Source organism: Zonotrichia leucophrys, chromosome 3, assembly GCF_028769735.1.
Source record: "Zonotrichia leucophrys gambelii isolate GWCS_2022_RI chromosome 3, RI_Zleu_2.0, whole genome shotgun sequence".
In the NCBI taxonomy this organism is placed as follows: domain Eukaryota; kingdom Metazoa; phylum Chordata; class Aves; order Passeriformes; family Passerellidae; genus Zonotrichia; species Zonotrichia leucophrys.
Window position 1 is genome coordinate 8,369,214 of NC_088172.1, and position 19,370 is coordinate 8,388,583.

The 19,370-nt window shown below is 35.2% G+C and overlaps 1 protein-coding gene across 1 annotated transcript in view; it reads right to left on the bottom strand.

Annotated features, from left to right (window-relative positions):
- EYS (eyes shut homolog) overlaps positions 1-19,370 on the bottom strand; it is a 704,733-nt gene that overhangs the window by 391,290 nt on the left and 294,073 nt on the right. Inside the window, exons 26-28 of the mRNA XM_064707313.1 lie at positions 16,839-17,010; positions 16,230-16,308; positions 2,720-2,919 (exon numbers count right to left, since the gene is read on the bottom strand). Coding sequence (XP_064563383.1) covers positions 2,720-2,919; positions 16,230-16,308; positions 16,839-17,010 — 451 coding nt within the window. The remainder of the gene's footprint in view (positions 1-2,719; positions 2,920-16,229; positions 16,309-16,838; positions 17,011-19,370) is intronic.

A 19,370-nucleotide genomic window follows, 5' to 3' on the forward strand; every position in this document is an offset into this window, starting at 1 on the left:
TTTCCCAGAATACTTGGAACATTCCATGAAAAGGCTTTGGAATCCCTATTATGTATTCATTATATCAATCATATGAATATTGGATTGAATTGTCTCCTGAAAGGCCCCCAGAGCCCAATGTTATCTTTATTATTAATTTGCTGATTCATACAGTGTTTATTGTTGTGGCAGCCAGCACTTTTAATTGAGAAGACTGAAATACAAAGAAAGGTAGGTGGGCATCCTTTCAGATGGTAATCTGTTTCCTGAAGCACTGATTCAGTGGCAATCTGTCCAGGATGGAACTGAATTACAACTCCCAGCATCCCTCTCATTTCCAATCAGTTGTTTTATGTTTAAACCAGGGGTTTGAAGACAGAAAGATATTTGAGATAACACACAACTCAAGAACTATCTCAAAGGGTATTTTTCATATTAATTTCATAAGAAGCCTGTGGGGTTGTTCATGTAATTGATTCATGCAGAATTCAAGGAAAGTTGAAGTGTTCGTGGCAATAGTGAGTAAAATATCACATACATCACAGATGAAGCTGGCAGTGGTGCTTACAGTTAAGGCAGCCTGACACTTGCCCATTACTGGACCATTTTCTCTACTTCCATTTTTTTGATCTCCTAGCTACAAAATTGAAACAACCCAAGACATATCCCCAAAACAAGAAGACTCTAAGCAATACTGGATTAAAATGCTTTTGCTGCCCATTCTACAGTGTGTAACAGGCATTAAGACTCATTCTTTATTTGAATTTTTGTGTTGTTTTGCTTGAGTAGGAGATATTTCTCCCATCCTTTTTTTTTCCCTCAATTCCACTTTTCTATCCTCCATATAATTCCTATCCTCCAGTTTGTACATGAGCATTGTTCAGACTGCTTAGAGCATGTGAATGGAAGGGTACAAATGGAGTAGAGTTTATATTGTAACATTCACAGCACAGTAGCAAACCTGGCTTTATGATCTTTTTATGTTTCTTGCTTCTATTTGTAGACAGTACTTGGAATTGTAGCACCTAATGAGAAAGGGAATTATGTCTGTTTTCTAAAGCATATCAATATAGGAGAGGAAATCAGCTGAAAAAAGGCCTTTCCTTGGACCCCATCAGAAGAGACTTATATCGAATATGTCACTTCTTTTTGCATCATATCATATCTCACATCAACCTAACTTACTGTACTATTATAACACTCATGAAACCTTTGTAATCTTGGCAGCACTAAAAATTCTGATTATAATTCCTTTCCAGTTCCTTGAATCTGGTTCCATGAAGTCCTCCTGATGGTTAATGCTAGGCTCAGAAGCAAGTACAAGGTAAATATTCTTACAATGTTTGGCCTAAAATCCCAAGCAGAAGAGGAAAGAAATATAAGCAATTTCATTTCATTCAGAGGATTCATCTGTGAAAGATGAAAGGGTGCTGCAGTACATAAGCTTGAAAAAAGGAGCCTAGAGTGAAAATGAGCTAGGAAAGAAGAAACAGGAGAATGCACAGGACTGAATTTTCAAACTGGCCATCAAACAATAATGCGCAAACCAGGTTATGAGACATCTGAGTGCCAACAGAAGTCTTTCTGCCCATTGCAGAATCAAGAGAGTGTGAATTACTTTAGCACGTATTGAAAGATCTAAGCTAAGTAATAATATTTTTTGAGTTGTCATGATATAAACACTATTTAATATCATCATCAATGACATAGTTTGGGGGATTAAGGGCATGGTCAGCCAGTTTGCCCATGACACCAAGCTGAGTGCTGCAGTTGATTCACTGGAGTAAGGTACTCAGAGGGATCTAGAATATTTAAATTTATAGGAGTAGATATTAAGATTTGACATAATAATATGAACAGTCTATAAAGTAGCCTAATTTTAAAACTATATTACAAGCATATAAGGTATAAAACTACGTGCTTTTAGGCAGAAGTCTAACAGCTGGAGAATAATGATGATGGATCTTAGGACGTTGTTTTGGATATGTGTCTGTGCACACATAGCATGTAAATTACCTTTCATATAAATTTGATTGCCAGTTAATTTTCCCTTTGAGTTTGAAACATACGAGTGTCGCAGACATCTTTTAATTAAAATCCATTCTTAGGATTTTTTCCTGCTGAAGCTGAGAAGTTTCAGCAACAAATGTAAACAATGGTTATCTGCTGCTGTGGAATGCAACAGGTGGATGCGTGATTGGTCTCCTGTGGATGTTTGGATTTATTGACCACTCACGGCAGAGCTGCTCTCGCTGTCTGCCGGGACACAGACCTTTGTTATTCATTCTTTTCTATTCTTAGCTTAGCTAGCCTTCTGAGAACTTTTCCTTCTATTTCTTTTTAGTATAGTTATAATGTTATATATATATCATAAAATAATAAATAAAGCCTTCTGATTATGGAATCAACATTCTCGTCTCTCTTCACCTGAAAACCCTTGTGACCACCGTAACACACGAGTACATACATAACAATAACATAATAATTTTAAATATTTTAGGGTCACTTTATGTTAGACATTTCCACACATGATTCTGAAAAGCACTAGAAGATAACTTTTCAGAAATAAGAGTCTGATGTTAAGCAATGAATAGTTTAAGATAACAATATTTTTGACCACTAGATTGAACACTAAATCCCTTTGAGTTCATATAGAGCACATGGTATCAGTACTGCCCTGAAATATTAACAAGTCAATGTGTATTAATTTAAGCAATTATATGACAGTATTCATACTAACCTGCAATGAAAGCTTTTTCCAGGTCCATCAACACATACACCTCCATTGTAGCAAAGAACTGAGCTCAGTGTGGACTCTCTGCAAACATCAACATCCACTTCACAAAACCTGCCAGTGTAGCCACTTGGGCAAACACAAACAAATGCATCGGTGGCATCTTGACAAGAACCTCCATTAATGCACGGAGCAGATTCACATTCCTGAGAAGAGAAATAATAATACAGTGATTACACACCTTTAAAACACATTTGTTACTCATTCAGCTCAACAAGTGCAAGAGACTGAATCTGGAGATTAGAAAAAGTATTGGACTTTTTTATTGTCTGATAAACAGAAGTCTCTAATTTGATACATTTTTTTGCTATATAGACATCCTTTGATTACAGCTCACACTCACTATATTTGTTGCTACTCATTAATCTTGCAGAGATGCAAATATAGCTTTATATAAGCAGTCTTACAACCAAAAGTATCCAATCCCAATCATGATTAAATTTTTAAAGCATGTTTTTGAGCCACAGTCTTACAATTATTCCTTCTAATTTTTTACATTAGGGCCTACTGCTATAAAAGAAACACATTAGTAAGGCAATTATGGACAGAATAAAGAATTACTTATATAAATGAATGCTCACAAGCCTTTTATCAGTATTTCCTGATAAATGTTTTCTCATTATCAATTAATGCCTATTATTGCAAATAGAAACATGTTTATGTATTCACATAATAACAATTTCCTCTGATAAGGCTAATGCAAAAATCATCAAATTTAAACCACACAAATTAGCAACAAGTTAGTATTTCTCCAGAATTACAGGAGAATTTAGTAAGTGCAACAGACAGTGCAAGAAATATGTGTTTGTCCTTGATCACAGAAACCTAGTGTTTACCTATACCCCAAAGGAGTTGTATTTTGCAGCTGCAACCCAAATAGTCTGGCTAAATAAATTTTAAATTTATTTTCACACTCCTGTAACTTTAGAAGGTTTAATTCTTTAAGGATATCCAAGGGCACTCACATTTCCTGCAGGTAATACAGTAGCTTTGACAGAATGTAAATGCAGATGTCTATGGGGAATTGTGAGAAAACAACTTATTTTCCTATAAGCTCTCCAGCTGGGTGTATATAAGATGATTTATTAGTGAGCATTACATAAGCTAATTGAATTATATATCCCACAGGAAGATGGAGATAGCCCTACAGACTGCCAAAATTTGTGTCTAGGTTCTAGAAGTAATCTTTTGCTATATTAATTACTTTTTTTTTTTTGGCAGACAGTAGTGTTCTTTTTTGTTTAAAAAAATCTCAATTTTCAGTTCCAACTCTCTGATTTTTTTCTATTCCATTAACTTGCCCCATTTTTTAAATTTGTATTCACTTGTATTCCACACTACAAACCTGAAATTTATTTATTCTCATTAGCAGAATAAATTAAATCTACATTAATTAATGGATCAAATTTTTACTTAATTATGATCCAAAAATTTAATTCCAAGAAATGCTGAAATCATCAAAGTAATTAAGCATAAATTGAAAGCTCAGCCTAAAGTTCACAGCTTTGTTTCATTACCCTATCACAGTTGTACCAAGTTTTGAACAACACAAAACTCTTTTATTTTCTCCTGTGAAATGTATTGTTCTTTTAAGATTTTACGGTAAGATAAATGTCAGAAAGCTTGTAGGAAAGAAATCACACCTATCACTTTCCAGTACATTCTGAGTGCTGCAGTTAAAAGTTTGTCATTAGACTTGCAAAAAACCAGAGTACATTATTACCAGAGACATGCTAGTCTGCACTGCTCTTAACTCATGCAAGAAAATTGTGTCAGCATGAAGGCAGAACTATGTTAAAAATGCCACAAAAAACTTTATCCCAAAGTTGATGAGGTACCACACTACCACCAAATGCTGTAGATTTTAGTCTAAAGAACAAGAACATGAGATGACAAACCGAAGTTGCAAGACAATTGTTACCAAGTTTTGCCTGTCTTTGATCCCACCAGAGGCTGATTTTACAGCATGACATCATAATAGCTGGCTCTGCAGAACATTCCCAGCTACCCTGATTATCTGAAGACAACTTCATTGAAACACCAATGTTATTTCATTTGTCTTCCTTTACATAATAGGAGATTGAATCTTAACTATGATCCCTAACCAGACAGCTGCCAGATTGGAGCAACAATTGGGACTCACAGTCCTAGAAACATTGCCTCTCTTCTTCAGTACAGTAGGAGAAAAATACTTTCTTGGTCACCTCAGCTGCCCAGTTCCCAACCTAATGATATATAATTTTAATCTTTCCTTGCTTAGAAGTGATCAGATAAGGAAAATTGCCTCTGAATAATTAAGAAAATTGAAAACTACAAAAATAACATTCACAAAGATGGGTCATTTTAGCTTTTCCAAAACACAAATTTGTTGATATATAGGAGTGTCACAATTACCAACTTATTTCTATTTAATTTGTAACTACTTATTTTCATGAGGTCTTTTCAATCTTTACTACATTTGGAACTTTAATTTGAATGGGAATTTAAAAATGCATAATTTGTAAGCTTCAAAGACACAATCTTGATCTGACAGTAAACCTCTTAAGAATTTGTGTAGCTTCTACCAACAATTTGGTAGCAATAAATGTTAAAAAAAAAAAAAAGAACCAAAGCCACACACACACAAAAGCACCCAAAAACCAAAAAATGAACCAACCAAAAATAAGCCACCACAAAGAAAATAATACCAAAATGAAACTCCTCCCAGAAGGCACAAAATTACTTTCCGCTCTGAGTTGGATTTCTCAGCAGAATTATTCCATTTAAAAAGCAGAGAGCATGCTGCGACTTCCAGAGCACACTGAGCAGTCATAACTCTGAGAGGTCACAGGGCAATAACAGCAACAGCTTTGGCCCCCAACTTGTTTCCTTCCTCAGGACTTTCTACAAACGTCCAGTACTCCTTTTAATGACTATTCTCTGAGATTTCTTCTTTTTTTTTCAAGCCCTACTTTCATTTTTCGTTTCTTCTGAGAGTACTGAAAGTCTCATTGTATGGGGACTTTCAGTCTCATACACCACCCGGCCTCACTGCCCCACTGTGCTCTGGCCCAGGCAGAACACCCTGCTGCAGGCCTGGCACATGGCTTTGTTTGACACAAGAAACTGAGATAACTCAGGTTAAAAGAGCTGTTAAAGTAGCTTCATGTGGCAAGGTTTTGGTTGCAGTGGGTGGGGGGCTGCAGGGTGGCGGGGGGCACTCTGTGAGAGGAGGCCGGGGCTGACACAGCCAGTTCCAGTCAGTTCCAGCCGATCCAACCAGCCACCACGTGTGGGGTGTGGCTGAGCCCAAGGCCAGGACAGCTGGAATGTGATTACAAAGTGTACAAAAATGTGCAGGAAAAGCATCAGAGACAGGAGTGGGGAAAAAATGTGAAAAACCCCTTGCAGTATGAAAGGTCAGAGAAGAAGGACAGGGAGGCAGTGTCCACCAGGGATCCCTAGGAAGTTCCTCAAGAAGACCATTGTGAAGCAGATTGGCACCTTCTAGCCCTCAGATGACCACATAGGAGCAGGTATCCACACTGCCACATGGGTGACCAGCAGGTAGATGTGCCCTGAAGGAGGTTTCAGGCCATGGGAGAGCCCATGTTGGACCATAATCCTATCAGGAGCTGCAGCCCCTTGAGAGGAGACTCTGTAGAAACATGTTTTCTGGCAGGTTGGAAAGAAAGTCTTTTAGTTTTTCATTAACAGTAATTTAAATTATTCTTTCCTGGGCTGAGTGAGAATAATTGGTGACCATGACTGATCTCCCAGTCCTAATCTTGACCTGCAAGCTTCTCTTCTTATTTCCTCTCTCTCTCTCAATTAGGTGGAGGAGTGCAGGAGTGGCTGTGTGTATGTGTAGCAGCCAGACAAAGGGAGCTCACCATACCTGGGTATTCATAGGCTGTAAAACTTTTTTTTTTTCCTATCAGAGCAAGTAACCTGTCCAAACGCTGCTGTGATGCCCATCTTTCCTGTGGCCATCATTGCCCTTTTCCCCTTTCTGTTTTGTTTGTTCCATTCAAGGGCAGCTTCAGTCAAACCAGGGCTACAGGCACACACAGACAAGGAAATCAGGACAGAAACTGCTCCTAAGAGCCTACCTTCTCATCTTCTTGCTCTGAAGGGTTTTGCTGCTTGCACTGTTACCAAAATATCCCAAAATGCCCCACCCTTATTGACTTCAGCTGAGGTGCTCTGCTTATTGCCAAACCTTCCTCACATGCATAAGGCACGTCCAGTACCAACACTTTTCAGCGTAACAATGCTCCCTTCCCAGCTCATCTTTTAAAACATAGATGGCTTTCATAAGGTTCAATGCAAAGAAAATAAATTATTTAATAACATAAAAATTATGCGATTGTAATTATTTGTATAGAGTTTTTATCAAGTCTTCACTTGTCTGACACACTTTATTCTCATCCAAATATCTTTTGAATTTTCTTACATCCGACCTCCTAGGAGTAAAGCAGGAGGGGTACCTTTCAGTAGGAGTTTCTTATTCTGAGTTTGTCATTTTTTTCTGTGAAGCACGGACTTTCTCCATTTTGACAGATGGAATCCTTTGAGTTCACATGTTGTTAACAGTCAATGAACTTGTAGAAGATTTAAAAATTATAATGGACAAGCTCTTAAAATGAACTATCATGGGAATACTTTGGAAAAAATTGCTATTTCTATCCTTAAATGTTCAGAGATGGAACTATGACTAACACTATGAGAAGATTATTTCTCTTTTTATGGTTAGTGGAAACTGAGACATTGTGTCAAGTTCTAGAATCTGTTTACTACAAAGTGTGTCAAAAAAATGTAAACTATAACATGACTTAAGTACTAGCTAAAATACTTCACAGTAAGTTAAATCTAAGAAAATAACACTTAACAGAATTTTTAGGGTGGAATTTTTTTCAAAACAATTATTACATCATATATATATTTTTCACATGATAATGCTGAAAACATAGTATATAAGGGTTAAAAATTATTAGACAAATTTATGGATTATAGATCTGTTTCTAGCTATTAAAATTAATAATCAATGTGAGTTCTTTGCTGTAAGAAGTTCCAGAATTCTTGATGGCTCCATGAGTGTTCTCAGGTTTACATAATCAACAAAAAAATTGAGAGAGAGATAATGGCAGTGCACAGTTATTTTCACTAGAACTATTATAAATTGAGTATTTAACTCCCAGAGATAGTTACTACAAAAATAACCACCAGAATTCCCCAAATCCAGATATTTCCAGCAAGAGAAAAGGTTCAACTTGACTACTGAGAATAAATTGCTATAAAACTGCTAAATGTTGGTCTTCCACCTCATAATGTTTTAAAATAAAGGCTTGAGGCATCTCTAAAACATATGCTTCAGGCAAATAAAAGTTAAATACAAGTATTAATTTCCATGGAGATGTAAGTAAATGGAAAATACATACTTCTAACAGGAGCACAGAATGGTGATTTTCTGGATTTATTTTTACTAAACTATGTTTACAGTAAGTATAAGTACTTATTGATTTTTCTAGCATAGCATGGCAATTTAACAATCAAGGAAAAAAGGGAAAGAATATTAAGATTTCTAGTTATGCAGCTCTTATAAGGCTGGATTTTATTACGAATTCTTACTTCCAACAATGTCATACAAAATCCACTACATTTATTAGAGTGCAATAATTTATTATTTCTTCTCGGTGTTTCCTGTTCTCTGAATGTCATGGTGTAGTAAATCTTGTTTGTGCTGGGAAGAAAATGACTGTCCCTTAAGAGAGTCCACCTTGGCATGGCACAGTTCACTGGTTCTTCTGGCAGGGAATTGTTCTGAAATCTGGACTCTTAACAAGTGACCTAGAAAGGCACTTTGCTCAAGGCATGCTACTTCCATATCAGATCTGTGGGTCCATACTGACATCTGTCTTTGGAAGTGAGGTTATCCTAAGAAAGCCCAACTTTCTTCATATTTCATTATATTATTTCCAAATTCAAAATCCATTTCTTGAAAATGTTCTAAGGGAACACATTTTGGCAAATTAATAAAAATAGTAAAAATCCACTGTTTTTCAAAATAATGGGTCTGTTCAACACTGTTTCTTAAAAGAAAAAATCTAGTAGTGCCTTTTGGAAGTTAGGATTTTTTTTTAAATTTTCCAGCAGAATGGATTATTTTCCTTACTCTGCTGATTAGAAATACAAAATTATTTCTAACAAATCTTTCAAATCTATTTCTATAAAAGAACTTCAATGCAAAAAAATTGTAAAATGTAGACTTATTTTTATTTAAGTGAAGTTTTGCTGTGTATCAAAAAGATAAAGTGGAATAATTCTTTTGAGAACTAATTCAAATCCACTATCATGATTAGAGGGGGAGGTAAGGGGAGAAAAGAAAGGGACAAGAAAGGAATTTAAAGATATATATTGCACCACAAAACAAAGATGCTTTCAAGAGGCATGCTTCCATTCACTTAATGATAGGACAACACTATTCTCAGGTCAAAACTGAAGGTATTTTAATAAGCAAGAGCCACTTGGCTAAGGGTTTAGAATGAAATAAAAAAATAAAGCATGGAGAGAGTACAAAAGGCTGTAAATAAATGTTTTAGAAGCTAATTCATGTTTTAAAACAAAGTTTTTTACATGCAGAATATAATATGCATATGGTTTTAATGCAGGCTGAATCCAGATTTTCAAAAAATAATTTTACAGTGTATATACTTTGGGTAAAATCTCAATAGTACTGATGCCATAGAAAAGCATGAGATTTATATTGAGACCTTTAGATGACTGATCCAGATATGTTTCTATTTGATGCTTAACAAAACTATACATAAAGTGTATTTTTCTATTAGGTAAAATTATTACACTATTTTTTGCAGTTAATAAAATCATGTATCCATTTTGTTTAATAATTTTCTTCCCAAAACTTTTTAACTTTTACTTTTGGTTGATTGAATATATATAAAATATCTTGAGGACTGAACAGAGAAAACTTGGGTTCACCTTTCAGAAAGTTGGTTTTATCCAAAATAATTCAAAAGGAGTTCAAAATGATAAGAATGGGGGGTTTTTGCCTTGAAATTTTTTTGTTATAAGCACAAGGAGAAGAGAAAAAAATAATAAAAATAAATCTAATTTTGAGACAATAATAGAAAGCAGGGTCATACTGGATCAGACCACTGCCCTGTCTGCCCCAGTATTCTGTCTCTAGTAGTGATGGAGAGAAAGCCACTTTAGCAAAATCTGTGTCCCATGCATCCTCCCTTCAGCAAGCAGAAATGTCTAATCAGACATGATAAACTGTATTTCCCTGACTGATTCATTTATCATTCACTTATGAATCTGGTGTCTGTGACATGCCTAATTTTTCTTAACCTACTAAGAGATGACCTGACTCCCCAGCCATTGGGGCAGGAACTTCTAGATGTTCTCTGCTTTCTCTGAAAGAAAGTAGTCTGGTTTCTTCCAGGTATTTCTCTGTTTATTTTTATCATGTCCCCCCGAGTGTCTGTTCCTCACTACAGAATTTAGGGAAGTGATTTTCCATTTATCTTCCTCTGCAACAATTTTCTAAATCTTAATTACATTTCCTTCCAATTTCCCCTCTTAAAGGGAACATTTTTAGGCCTTTAAATATCTCCTTATATGTAGGCTAGGCAATTCACATGATATTTGTTACTCTATGTAGCTTCTCTAACTCTCCTTAAAGTGGAAGGTCCAAAACTGTGCACAATAACCAATGCATGAGCCCACCTTGGTTTTATGTAGCAGGGAAATCATGTCCTCTTTCTTGTTCCTCATACTTTTCCCGATCATGCCCAGCAAGATTTTTTCCTATGCTTTGCTGTGACTGTAGGTTGAGACAATGACTTCAGAGAACTGTCAGTAATTGTTCCAAATCTTTTTTCCTGAATTGTAACTGATGGTTGAATTCAGTTGTATGAGGCTATTTCTCCCTGGAATATTACTTTACACTGAAGCTTATCTGCCACCTTTTCCTTCTTTCCATTCTGTGAGGTCCTTCTGGCCTTTGTCAAATACAAAGAATTCACTAAGCTTCTCTCAAACCCTGTTTGAGTGCACATTTTGCACTTTCACCATCAAGCAATCCTGTCTATTCCCTGCTTCCAGACTTTGATAAATATAAATAAATTTTTATAGGTTAGAGGGCTCTTTAAAAGACACTTTCAAATTTTTGCTTTAAGTTTTTGAAGTTCCTGCCAACATTTGAATTAATATGTTTTGAAAACTTTTCTATTTTTTCCATGTAGGCAAGCTCTCCATTTATTAAAATGCCATTTTTTTCCTTGTGACAGTCTTAAGTTTCCTTCTTAAGTCAGTCAAGGGCTTTGAACCACCTTGCCTTCTTCAGCTATAGCATGCATTTATCTGGGCTTTTAACATTGTTTGTTTAATAGCTGTTAATATGCTTGTGGGCCTCACTATTGCAAAGTTTATTTTCCTGAAACTGAATATAATAATTTAATATTCCTGGGGTTTAGGATTAACTCTGTTGCTAGAGTGTCTGTGATGCAACATCCTACTAGGATATCAGTTAATAGGATTTTCTCATGTCATAGATTATAAAAATGCCTGTCAGTTGAATGCCCTCAGAGAGCTTAGCACTTTGGGGGTGAAACTCCTCTTCAACATTCTTGCAGGTCTCACCCATTTTTTTGTTTCACCAATCTATATGATCTATTTTCCCTATTACTTTCTATTTAAAAGACTCTCTAATTCAGTCACTCTGACTTAAAATAAACTTCCTATGTCATGGCCACATGTCTCTGAAGTATTACACACACTGAAATTGTCCTATGAGTCTGTAATTACAGATATTGTGTTTTACAGAATAATGTGGGTATCTCCCTTTCTTCCTACTCTTAGATTTACCTATCTGCATCTTGTGCATAAACCTCTTTTTTTTTTTTTTTGTGAAGTTAATCTTAGTTTAGCTTATTTCAAGAAATTACCAAATGCTTTTTAAACTAGATAGCAATAGGTAAAAATATCCAGGAGTGTGAAAAAGTCTCAGAGAGACATGAAAAGCATCCACCTTATCTGAAGGTCTTCGTACATCCACCACTGCTGCATATACCCATGTCTTGTGCAATCTGGCTGGTCCTGATGAATAAATATTTATTTACTTGAAGTAGCCTCTGCATGTGCATAAGCTGTGGTGCTTTTAATATGGAAAATTAGCTGATTTTCCTGATTTACACTTGTTTCTATCTTTTATGAAAATAGAGATAAAAGATCAGTAAAACCAGATAAAATAAAACAAATCCAGGACACAGTCTGATCCCAGCTTTCTACCAGATACAAGCTAAAACAACAACAAAGTGAATATTCTCCTGTGTAAAGACTCAAAACACTTTTTGCTTATTTTTTGACAGGATGAGCCATCTTAATTGAGCGTGGAAGAAGCACATCTGTCAATCATGTCTCATCCATCATAGTAAAGAAACAAAAAGCCAAAAAAAAGTAAGAAGCGATGTCTATTATTAACCATAATTGCTATTACTGCACATATTACTATTCTATGTTTATCAGAGAGGAAAGATCAATTTTCCATTATGTACATTCATTTCATAATTTCAAAAATATGCAAATGTCAAAGGGAATAATGTGTATTGAAATTGATTCATATAGTGCATATATTTTTACTACTGTTTTTGAGGAAATTCCATAAATGAAAAAGCAATGAAAACTGTAGTAGATAAGGAAGTTCCAATATACACACTCCATAATTGATATGCAAAAGTTATAGGCTATAACTACCAAGATATATAGTGCTTATTTTGTACCTAAAGTGTTAGACAATCAGAGAAAGTTTTGAAGTGTATTTTCTTGAAACTCTATAGCCACATAGGCAAGGATGAAAAAATCCAGGGTAAAAAAGAAAAAAATTCAGGATAAAAAAGTAAAGAAAGAAGATCCAAGTATGCCTAGGGAAATACATATACACACATAAATATTATTTTTAAACTGGTTATTTGAATCATCTTAGTTGCTGACCTTGTAATGACCACTCTGCCATTCTCTCACTCTCCCTCCTCCTACATGACAAGGAAAGAAAAGAAGATGACAAAACTCCTAGATTGGTAAGGACAGAGAGATCACTTACCATTTACTGTAACAAATCAGACTTGACATTGGTAAAATAATAATTTACGTTCAACTACAAATAGACCAGTGAGAAACAGAAAGAAAACATAAATCCACACTCCACTTCTTCCCAGGCTCATCTTCACTCCTCTATTTTAAAGTGTTCTACTTCCTCATTTCACCCTGAAAAGTTTAGATGGGATAAGTGTTGTAGTGTGTTGTTAAGTTTCTTGTGTTATTCCCCCAATTTATGTATTGTTCTCCCTATTATGTGTAAAATGGTTTCGTTCCCCCAGTTTTTCCCGCCACTGCTAGCCTGTCAGCTAAGTTGCTATAGTAACCGCTATTCATAGTTGCCGATGTGTAATTGCTCCTCCCCTGGTTTCCCTTATAAGTGAAAGTTGTTTCTTCCCTAGGTCCAGTCAATCACTCCCTTTCTCCTCCCAGGTTTCGAGAACCTTCTCCTCTCTGGAGATGGTGGTTGGCTGGGGTCCCAAGACACCTCCTTTACCTTTTGATTATTGGTCTCCATGGAGTGTCAGTTCTGTGAAGTTCATCCCCTCACCTTTCCCGATTGGTTTCGCCTGTACCCACCCCCTCCTTTATAATCCTGTTTCACCCCCTATGAAGAAACTTTTTCCCGGTTGGTTTCCCCGCGTTTGGGTCCCGCAACACCTTCAATAAACCGATGTTTAACCCCCGGGAAATGGTCAGCTCCGTTCCTCCCCAATACCAGCGGTGTAGGCCAGTCCGCAGCCACACAGCCCGAGGCCATCAGACGCCGAAGGGTGCTGGCCAGGAATTGCAGAGGGGCGTCGGCCTTTCGCCCTCAGCTAGTCGGACACTAAACTTCGGGCCACATATGCCTTCTTCTGCAGATAAGGAGAGAGGGATCTTAGTTCACACCAGCTCCTCTTTGCTGCTCCTTCTTTCTCCCACTTTTCCCCTGCTTCAGTGTGGGTCCTCTTTATGCGCTGCAGAATGAAACTGCTCCTGCATGGACTTCTCTCCATGCATCACAGTTCTTGCCTAGAGCCTGCTCCTGTTGGGGCACTCCGTGGGCTGCAACACTCTCAGGCAATATTCACATGTAGCAGCATGGGGGCTTATGTGGGCTGTAGTGCAGATGTCTGCTCTGGCATGGTTCTCTCCATGAACCACTGGCAAATACCTGCTCCATGAACCATGGCAAATACCATGGCTCTCTCCATGAACCACTGGCAAATACCTGCTCCATGAACCATGGCAAATACCATGGTTCTCTCCATGAACCACTGGCAAATACCTGCTCCACCATGATTCTCCTCAGGAGCTACAGCTCTGACAATCTCTGCTTCAGCATTTTGAGCTCCTCTGCCCTCTCCTTCTTCAATGACCTCGGATACTGCCTGATTGTTCCTCACAATTCTTTCCCCCCTCCCTCCTTTGTCTGCTGAACAGTGTTTTCTGCTCTTTCTTAAATATGTTTCTACAAAGGTGCCATCATCTTAAGTGAGAGGCTCAGCTCTTCCCTGCAGCTGGTTGGTTGGAGCTGACTCAAATGGATTGTTTCCACCATGGTGCAGTCCCTGGTCTGTTCTCACAAAAGCCACTCCTGTAGAACCCCTTCTAAACAGAATCTTGGCTCCTGCACAAAATGAAATTGCATAGCCCTTAATACATAGAAATGTACCTTCAAGCTACTAAAGAAAAAAAAAACATATTTATCAGATTGAATAATGATTATTTTTTAAAATGAAGAAGTGGCTGAAGCTACTCTAGAAAAAAAACAAATACAGATAATAAGCCTACTATGATTACTGTGATAAGCATACCCTTACATAGTCAGAAAGCCTAGCTGATCACTGTAAGGCTTGCATAGGTATGATATATGTCTGAGCAGCAGGAATGCAATGATAGAGCCTTTAAAATATGACATTTGCAGCATAGTGTAATCTGGGAATCATACTGCATGCAAATTGAAAGACTATCAGAAAATGAAGTTGTTACTCTGACAGACTTATCTGTCAAAGGTATACGTATATTGTTTCTTCCTATGAGTTTCTATCTATGCATTTTCAAACATCTCGCTATGAAATATGATTATCTTTTGAATATAATTTTATGATGTTGTCTACAGGTCATTTAATCTCTTGTTCTCTTCAAATGGAGAAAAGTGTAAATCATGGATGTTCAGGAGAAAATATTACCCAAGGGTATTCTGTATTAGCATTTGCAACAGCTGATAAACATACAGATTTGCAATATCATATCTTATTGTATCATGATGAGTATTCTACAGAGCTGGATTACTTATTTTCTGGCTTTTTCTTTCTGTAAAAGAGTTTGGAAGCTAATATACCAGCTGGAATTACACCTTATGTGAGGCTTGGATTTTCAACAGAAAAATTATGGACCATACTTCCTTTATGTAATATGACACATTTTTAGTTATTTAGTACTTTAAGCTATAAATATAAATTATGAAAAGTTCCTGCATTAATGCATAAGTTAAAAAGAAGGTTTTGTAACATTTTGGAATGTTTTTTGACAATTCAGTAGCGCAATATTAGAAGCCAGATAGGCTGAAGGAAGGTTCATGCCAAACTTTCTCATGCCCGATTTTCTCATGAGATCAAATGCATTTAAAAGGATCATATCCCAAGATCATATTAAACTCCATTTGGCAGAAAACTTTAAAAAGTCTAAATCAATTCAATACTTTCTGCAAAGAGTAGTCAGTATTGTAAACTCTGTTCATTTGTTCTGCCAGATGTAGTCACCTTCTCCGAATTGGTTTGCTGACCATGGGAATCTCCACAGCACCGACTTACATATATGGATCCCTTCCTGACCACAGACATTCCACATGAGAACAATAAAACTATTAATGACCTTCAGAGGACTAACTGGGCAGTGTATTTAGTACTCCATGGTTTTATACCATAGAATTCTATTATTTCATGGCTTTTGAAATTTAAAGACAAGCCATGGCAACTTTCAGTGTAGAACATTGTACCTTGAGGTTTACTATTCAAATATGCAGCTAAACTACATCAAATAAGACTCAAACACACAAATTAGGTAATTATACTATTCATCCCAAACTGAGGGACAAAGGATATTCAGGTAATGTTGGCTTAGTTTGCTGTGGCTTTCCAGATTTATCATTCACATTTCACCTTTAAACTTCTTTTGACATTTTTTTAATGGTCTTTTCTAATGCACTGTCATGTAAGCAAAAAGCAATGCTCTTTTCAGAATGGATTTCAAACATCTGAATTTCTGTCATACATTTTCAATATACTGATTTCAGAGGTTAACTAAATAAAAATGAGTTTCAACAACATTTTAACCTTTCCCCTATAATTAAAAAAACAATTTGAAAACATACATTAATATTTATCTCACATCTTGAGCTGGTCCATCCAGGTTCACAAGAGCATTGATACCCATCAATGAGATCTATGCATCTGAAATACAAAAGAATGTTATTTAGCTCTTTACTTATTTGGTTCCAGATATAGCACTAGTAGTATCATTCTATGCATTTCAAAATAGTGGTCTGATGTAACCTACTGTAATACATAGTATATAGTACTTTTCAATAGTTTTATAATGGATTTTAAATGTGCCTACTGTGGGTGCTTAGGCATTTTGTAAAGATTTTGATTGTCACATTAGGACACATCTTCTCATTTCAATTGTTGGCATGTAACAGCTAAAGATTTTCTCTTAAGTATATTAAACGCTAATTAATCCTCACTTACTGAATACTAGTTATAGTAATGAACAAAAATGCAGGAGAAATTGAGATAATGTCACTATATTGCATTAGATTAAGCAGGCAACATCTGTCATCTTTAAGTGTGCTTGTACTCTTACTTTATGGAAGAACATAATTAAAAGTATATTTATCAAACATCCCATATCATTAAGTCTTGAATATTGTTAGTTAGGTACATTATCATGGAGATAATAAGTGTTAAATAAGAATAGGCACCTTCCGTGAAGACAAGGATTTGGTGAGCATTCATTAACATTTATCTGGCAGTTTGTTCCGATGAAACCTCTCTTACAGTGACACTTGTAGGAACTGATGCCATCAATGCAACTTCCATTGTTGAGGCAAGGAGAAGACATACATTCATCTATATTTACTTCACACCTATCACCTGTTTAAAAATCCAGAAAATGCAATTAAGTTTTAAATTCTAAACTTAAACCAACACTGTATTTATTAATATCAGAATTTCCACATAATTGCTTTTAGTTACATAGACTGTTCATATAGTTAATGATATTCATAAATAAAAAATATCCATCTGGAGTTTCCTATAATGTAAATACCAAATGGATAGTTATATTAACATACATACTGAAAAATGACAAGTATAAAGTGATGACATCTGATTGATATTTGATATTTGAGTGCTGCTTGAGAAGATTAAAAATTCAAGATACCAATTTATGAGAATTGAATAGTTTGAAAAGACAAAAAGGCAGAACACAGAATTTTATGCAGCAATAAAGCTAAATATTTTCTACCTGGAAAAGAAAAACAGATGCATGATAAAAAAGCAATTGATTACTAATAGCATGCTCAAAAATGGAAAAGAATAATAAATTAGCATGCTATACTAATTTACCCATGATATAGAAAAAAATAAAGTTGATCTTTTGCCAGTAACTGAAAATTTTATATCTTTTTGAAAATAGAAAGAACTGAGAGAAAAGGAAAGATTCCTTTCAGAATTGCTCAGCAGCACCTAGTTCCCTTGTTCAAGTCAATTTTGGTATCAAATATTAAAAGACTATTGAAAACTACTTGTGACCATTCTATGAGATTTTAGGATAGAAAAGTGTGAATCAAAAGAGCAATTATAAGGTTGATCATTTGAATGACCAATAATGAAGCCAATTATGTATATTAACAAAAAATCTATAGCATAAATCTAAAAAATGAAAAATAACAAATAAACATGAGCAGAAATACTAAAAAATATATTGCAGAGCATATTCTAGCTACAGAAAGAAAATCTATTATTTGTTGAATAATTACTTACAAATCTAAAAAAATACTTAAAAATAGTAACTGACTGCAGAGAACAAGTAGTCACTTTGTCACATTGACATTAATCTTGTGAAAGGCACAACATCCTTTCAACATCATTTTAGCATTGTCTCATTCAGTCTGTTATGAATAATCTGTTAAGAAAACTTTCTATGAGTTGGGCATAGGGCTGAAAAGGTCACTGAGCTTGTTTTTGTTGATTTCATCTTAAGTAAGATTTATTATAACTTAGTGACTAATACCAGAGATTTAGATTTTCTATTTATATTGTACTTTGTGTCAGTAATAGACTTATTTCAGGCAATTAATTCACATATATCAAGTCAAATTCAATTGGTGGTGATTGGACTGCAGTAAATTTGAAAGGTTGCCACCTATTTTGAAGTATCTTTTTCTTTGTTTAGACAACATTTGATTTGCACTACAGAGAACTTTACAAGATAAGATTAGACCACAGGAAACAAAATAATTAAAACAATTAAAAACTTTAATTTCCTCGCTTTTAAACTTTGACAACCTTTGTTTTCATTAAATATCAATTAGGGACCTTGGATACCTATGCATGGCTCTTGAGAAGTATACTTTCCCATTTAATTGAAAAGTGAATACAAGAACCAGAGGGATAAAATATAAAAGTATCACCTGTAGCTTATACAGTTATTTAGATATTTGAACTTTAGATTGGATCATGATTTCTTTCTTCTTTTTGTTTGAAGGAATATGACACTGATAAAAGCCATACCTAAAGACATAGCAGTTGAGAATTAAGATTTAGTTGGCAGTTGAATGAACTTACAAAAAGGGATATAGAACAAGATAAACCTGAAACCATGCAATTAAATCTATTAATTAATGTCTGAATATAGGAAACATCATAAAAAAATTAACATAGTTGTCAATATTTCCAGAGGAGCCAATGTCACATTGTCACACTATAGCCAAGCAAGCTGCAAATATCAATTCAATATCTGTGACTTCTTAATTTTTGACTTTAAGAACATAGGATTTAGTGTGATCAATGACTTTGTTAAAACTGAGGAAAACTTTGAAAGATAACTGAAAACTTGTAAGTCAAAGACAAATTTCTGAGAAACAATGAATATGTCATTTGAGCTAATGCAGGTCAATATGGAGAAAATAATTGTATTGGTATGTTGCACTGAATATAATATGTATAAATTTCCTGTATTTCCTATATTAATATAAGCACACTCACATATCTTACAGATAAAAAAAAATGTTTTATCCAGTATAGTAATATTTTATTATTTTAACATTGTGATATAAAATGACATGTAAAATAAAATTGAAATAAGGCAAATTTGAAGAGTTGTACTATGTGTTAAATGCATAAAGAAAAAAATGTTCTGTCACCACTCTAAAGCAATGTAAGTTTAGCTTTGTGTAAAAATAATTATTCATATTTAATTCCAAATCACTCTATAACATGAATGCCTCCAG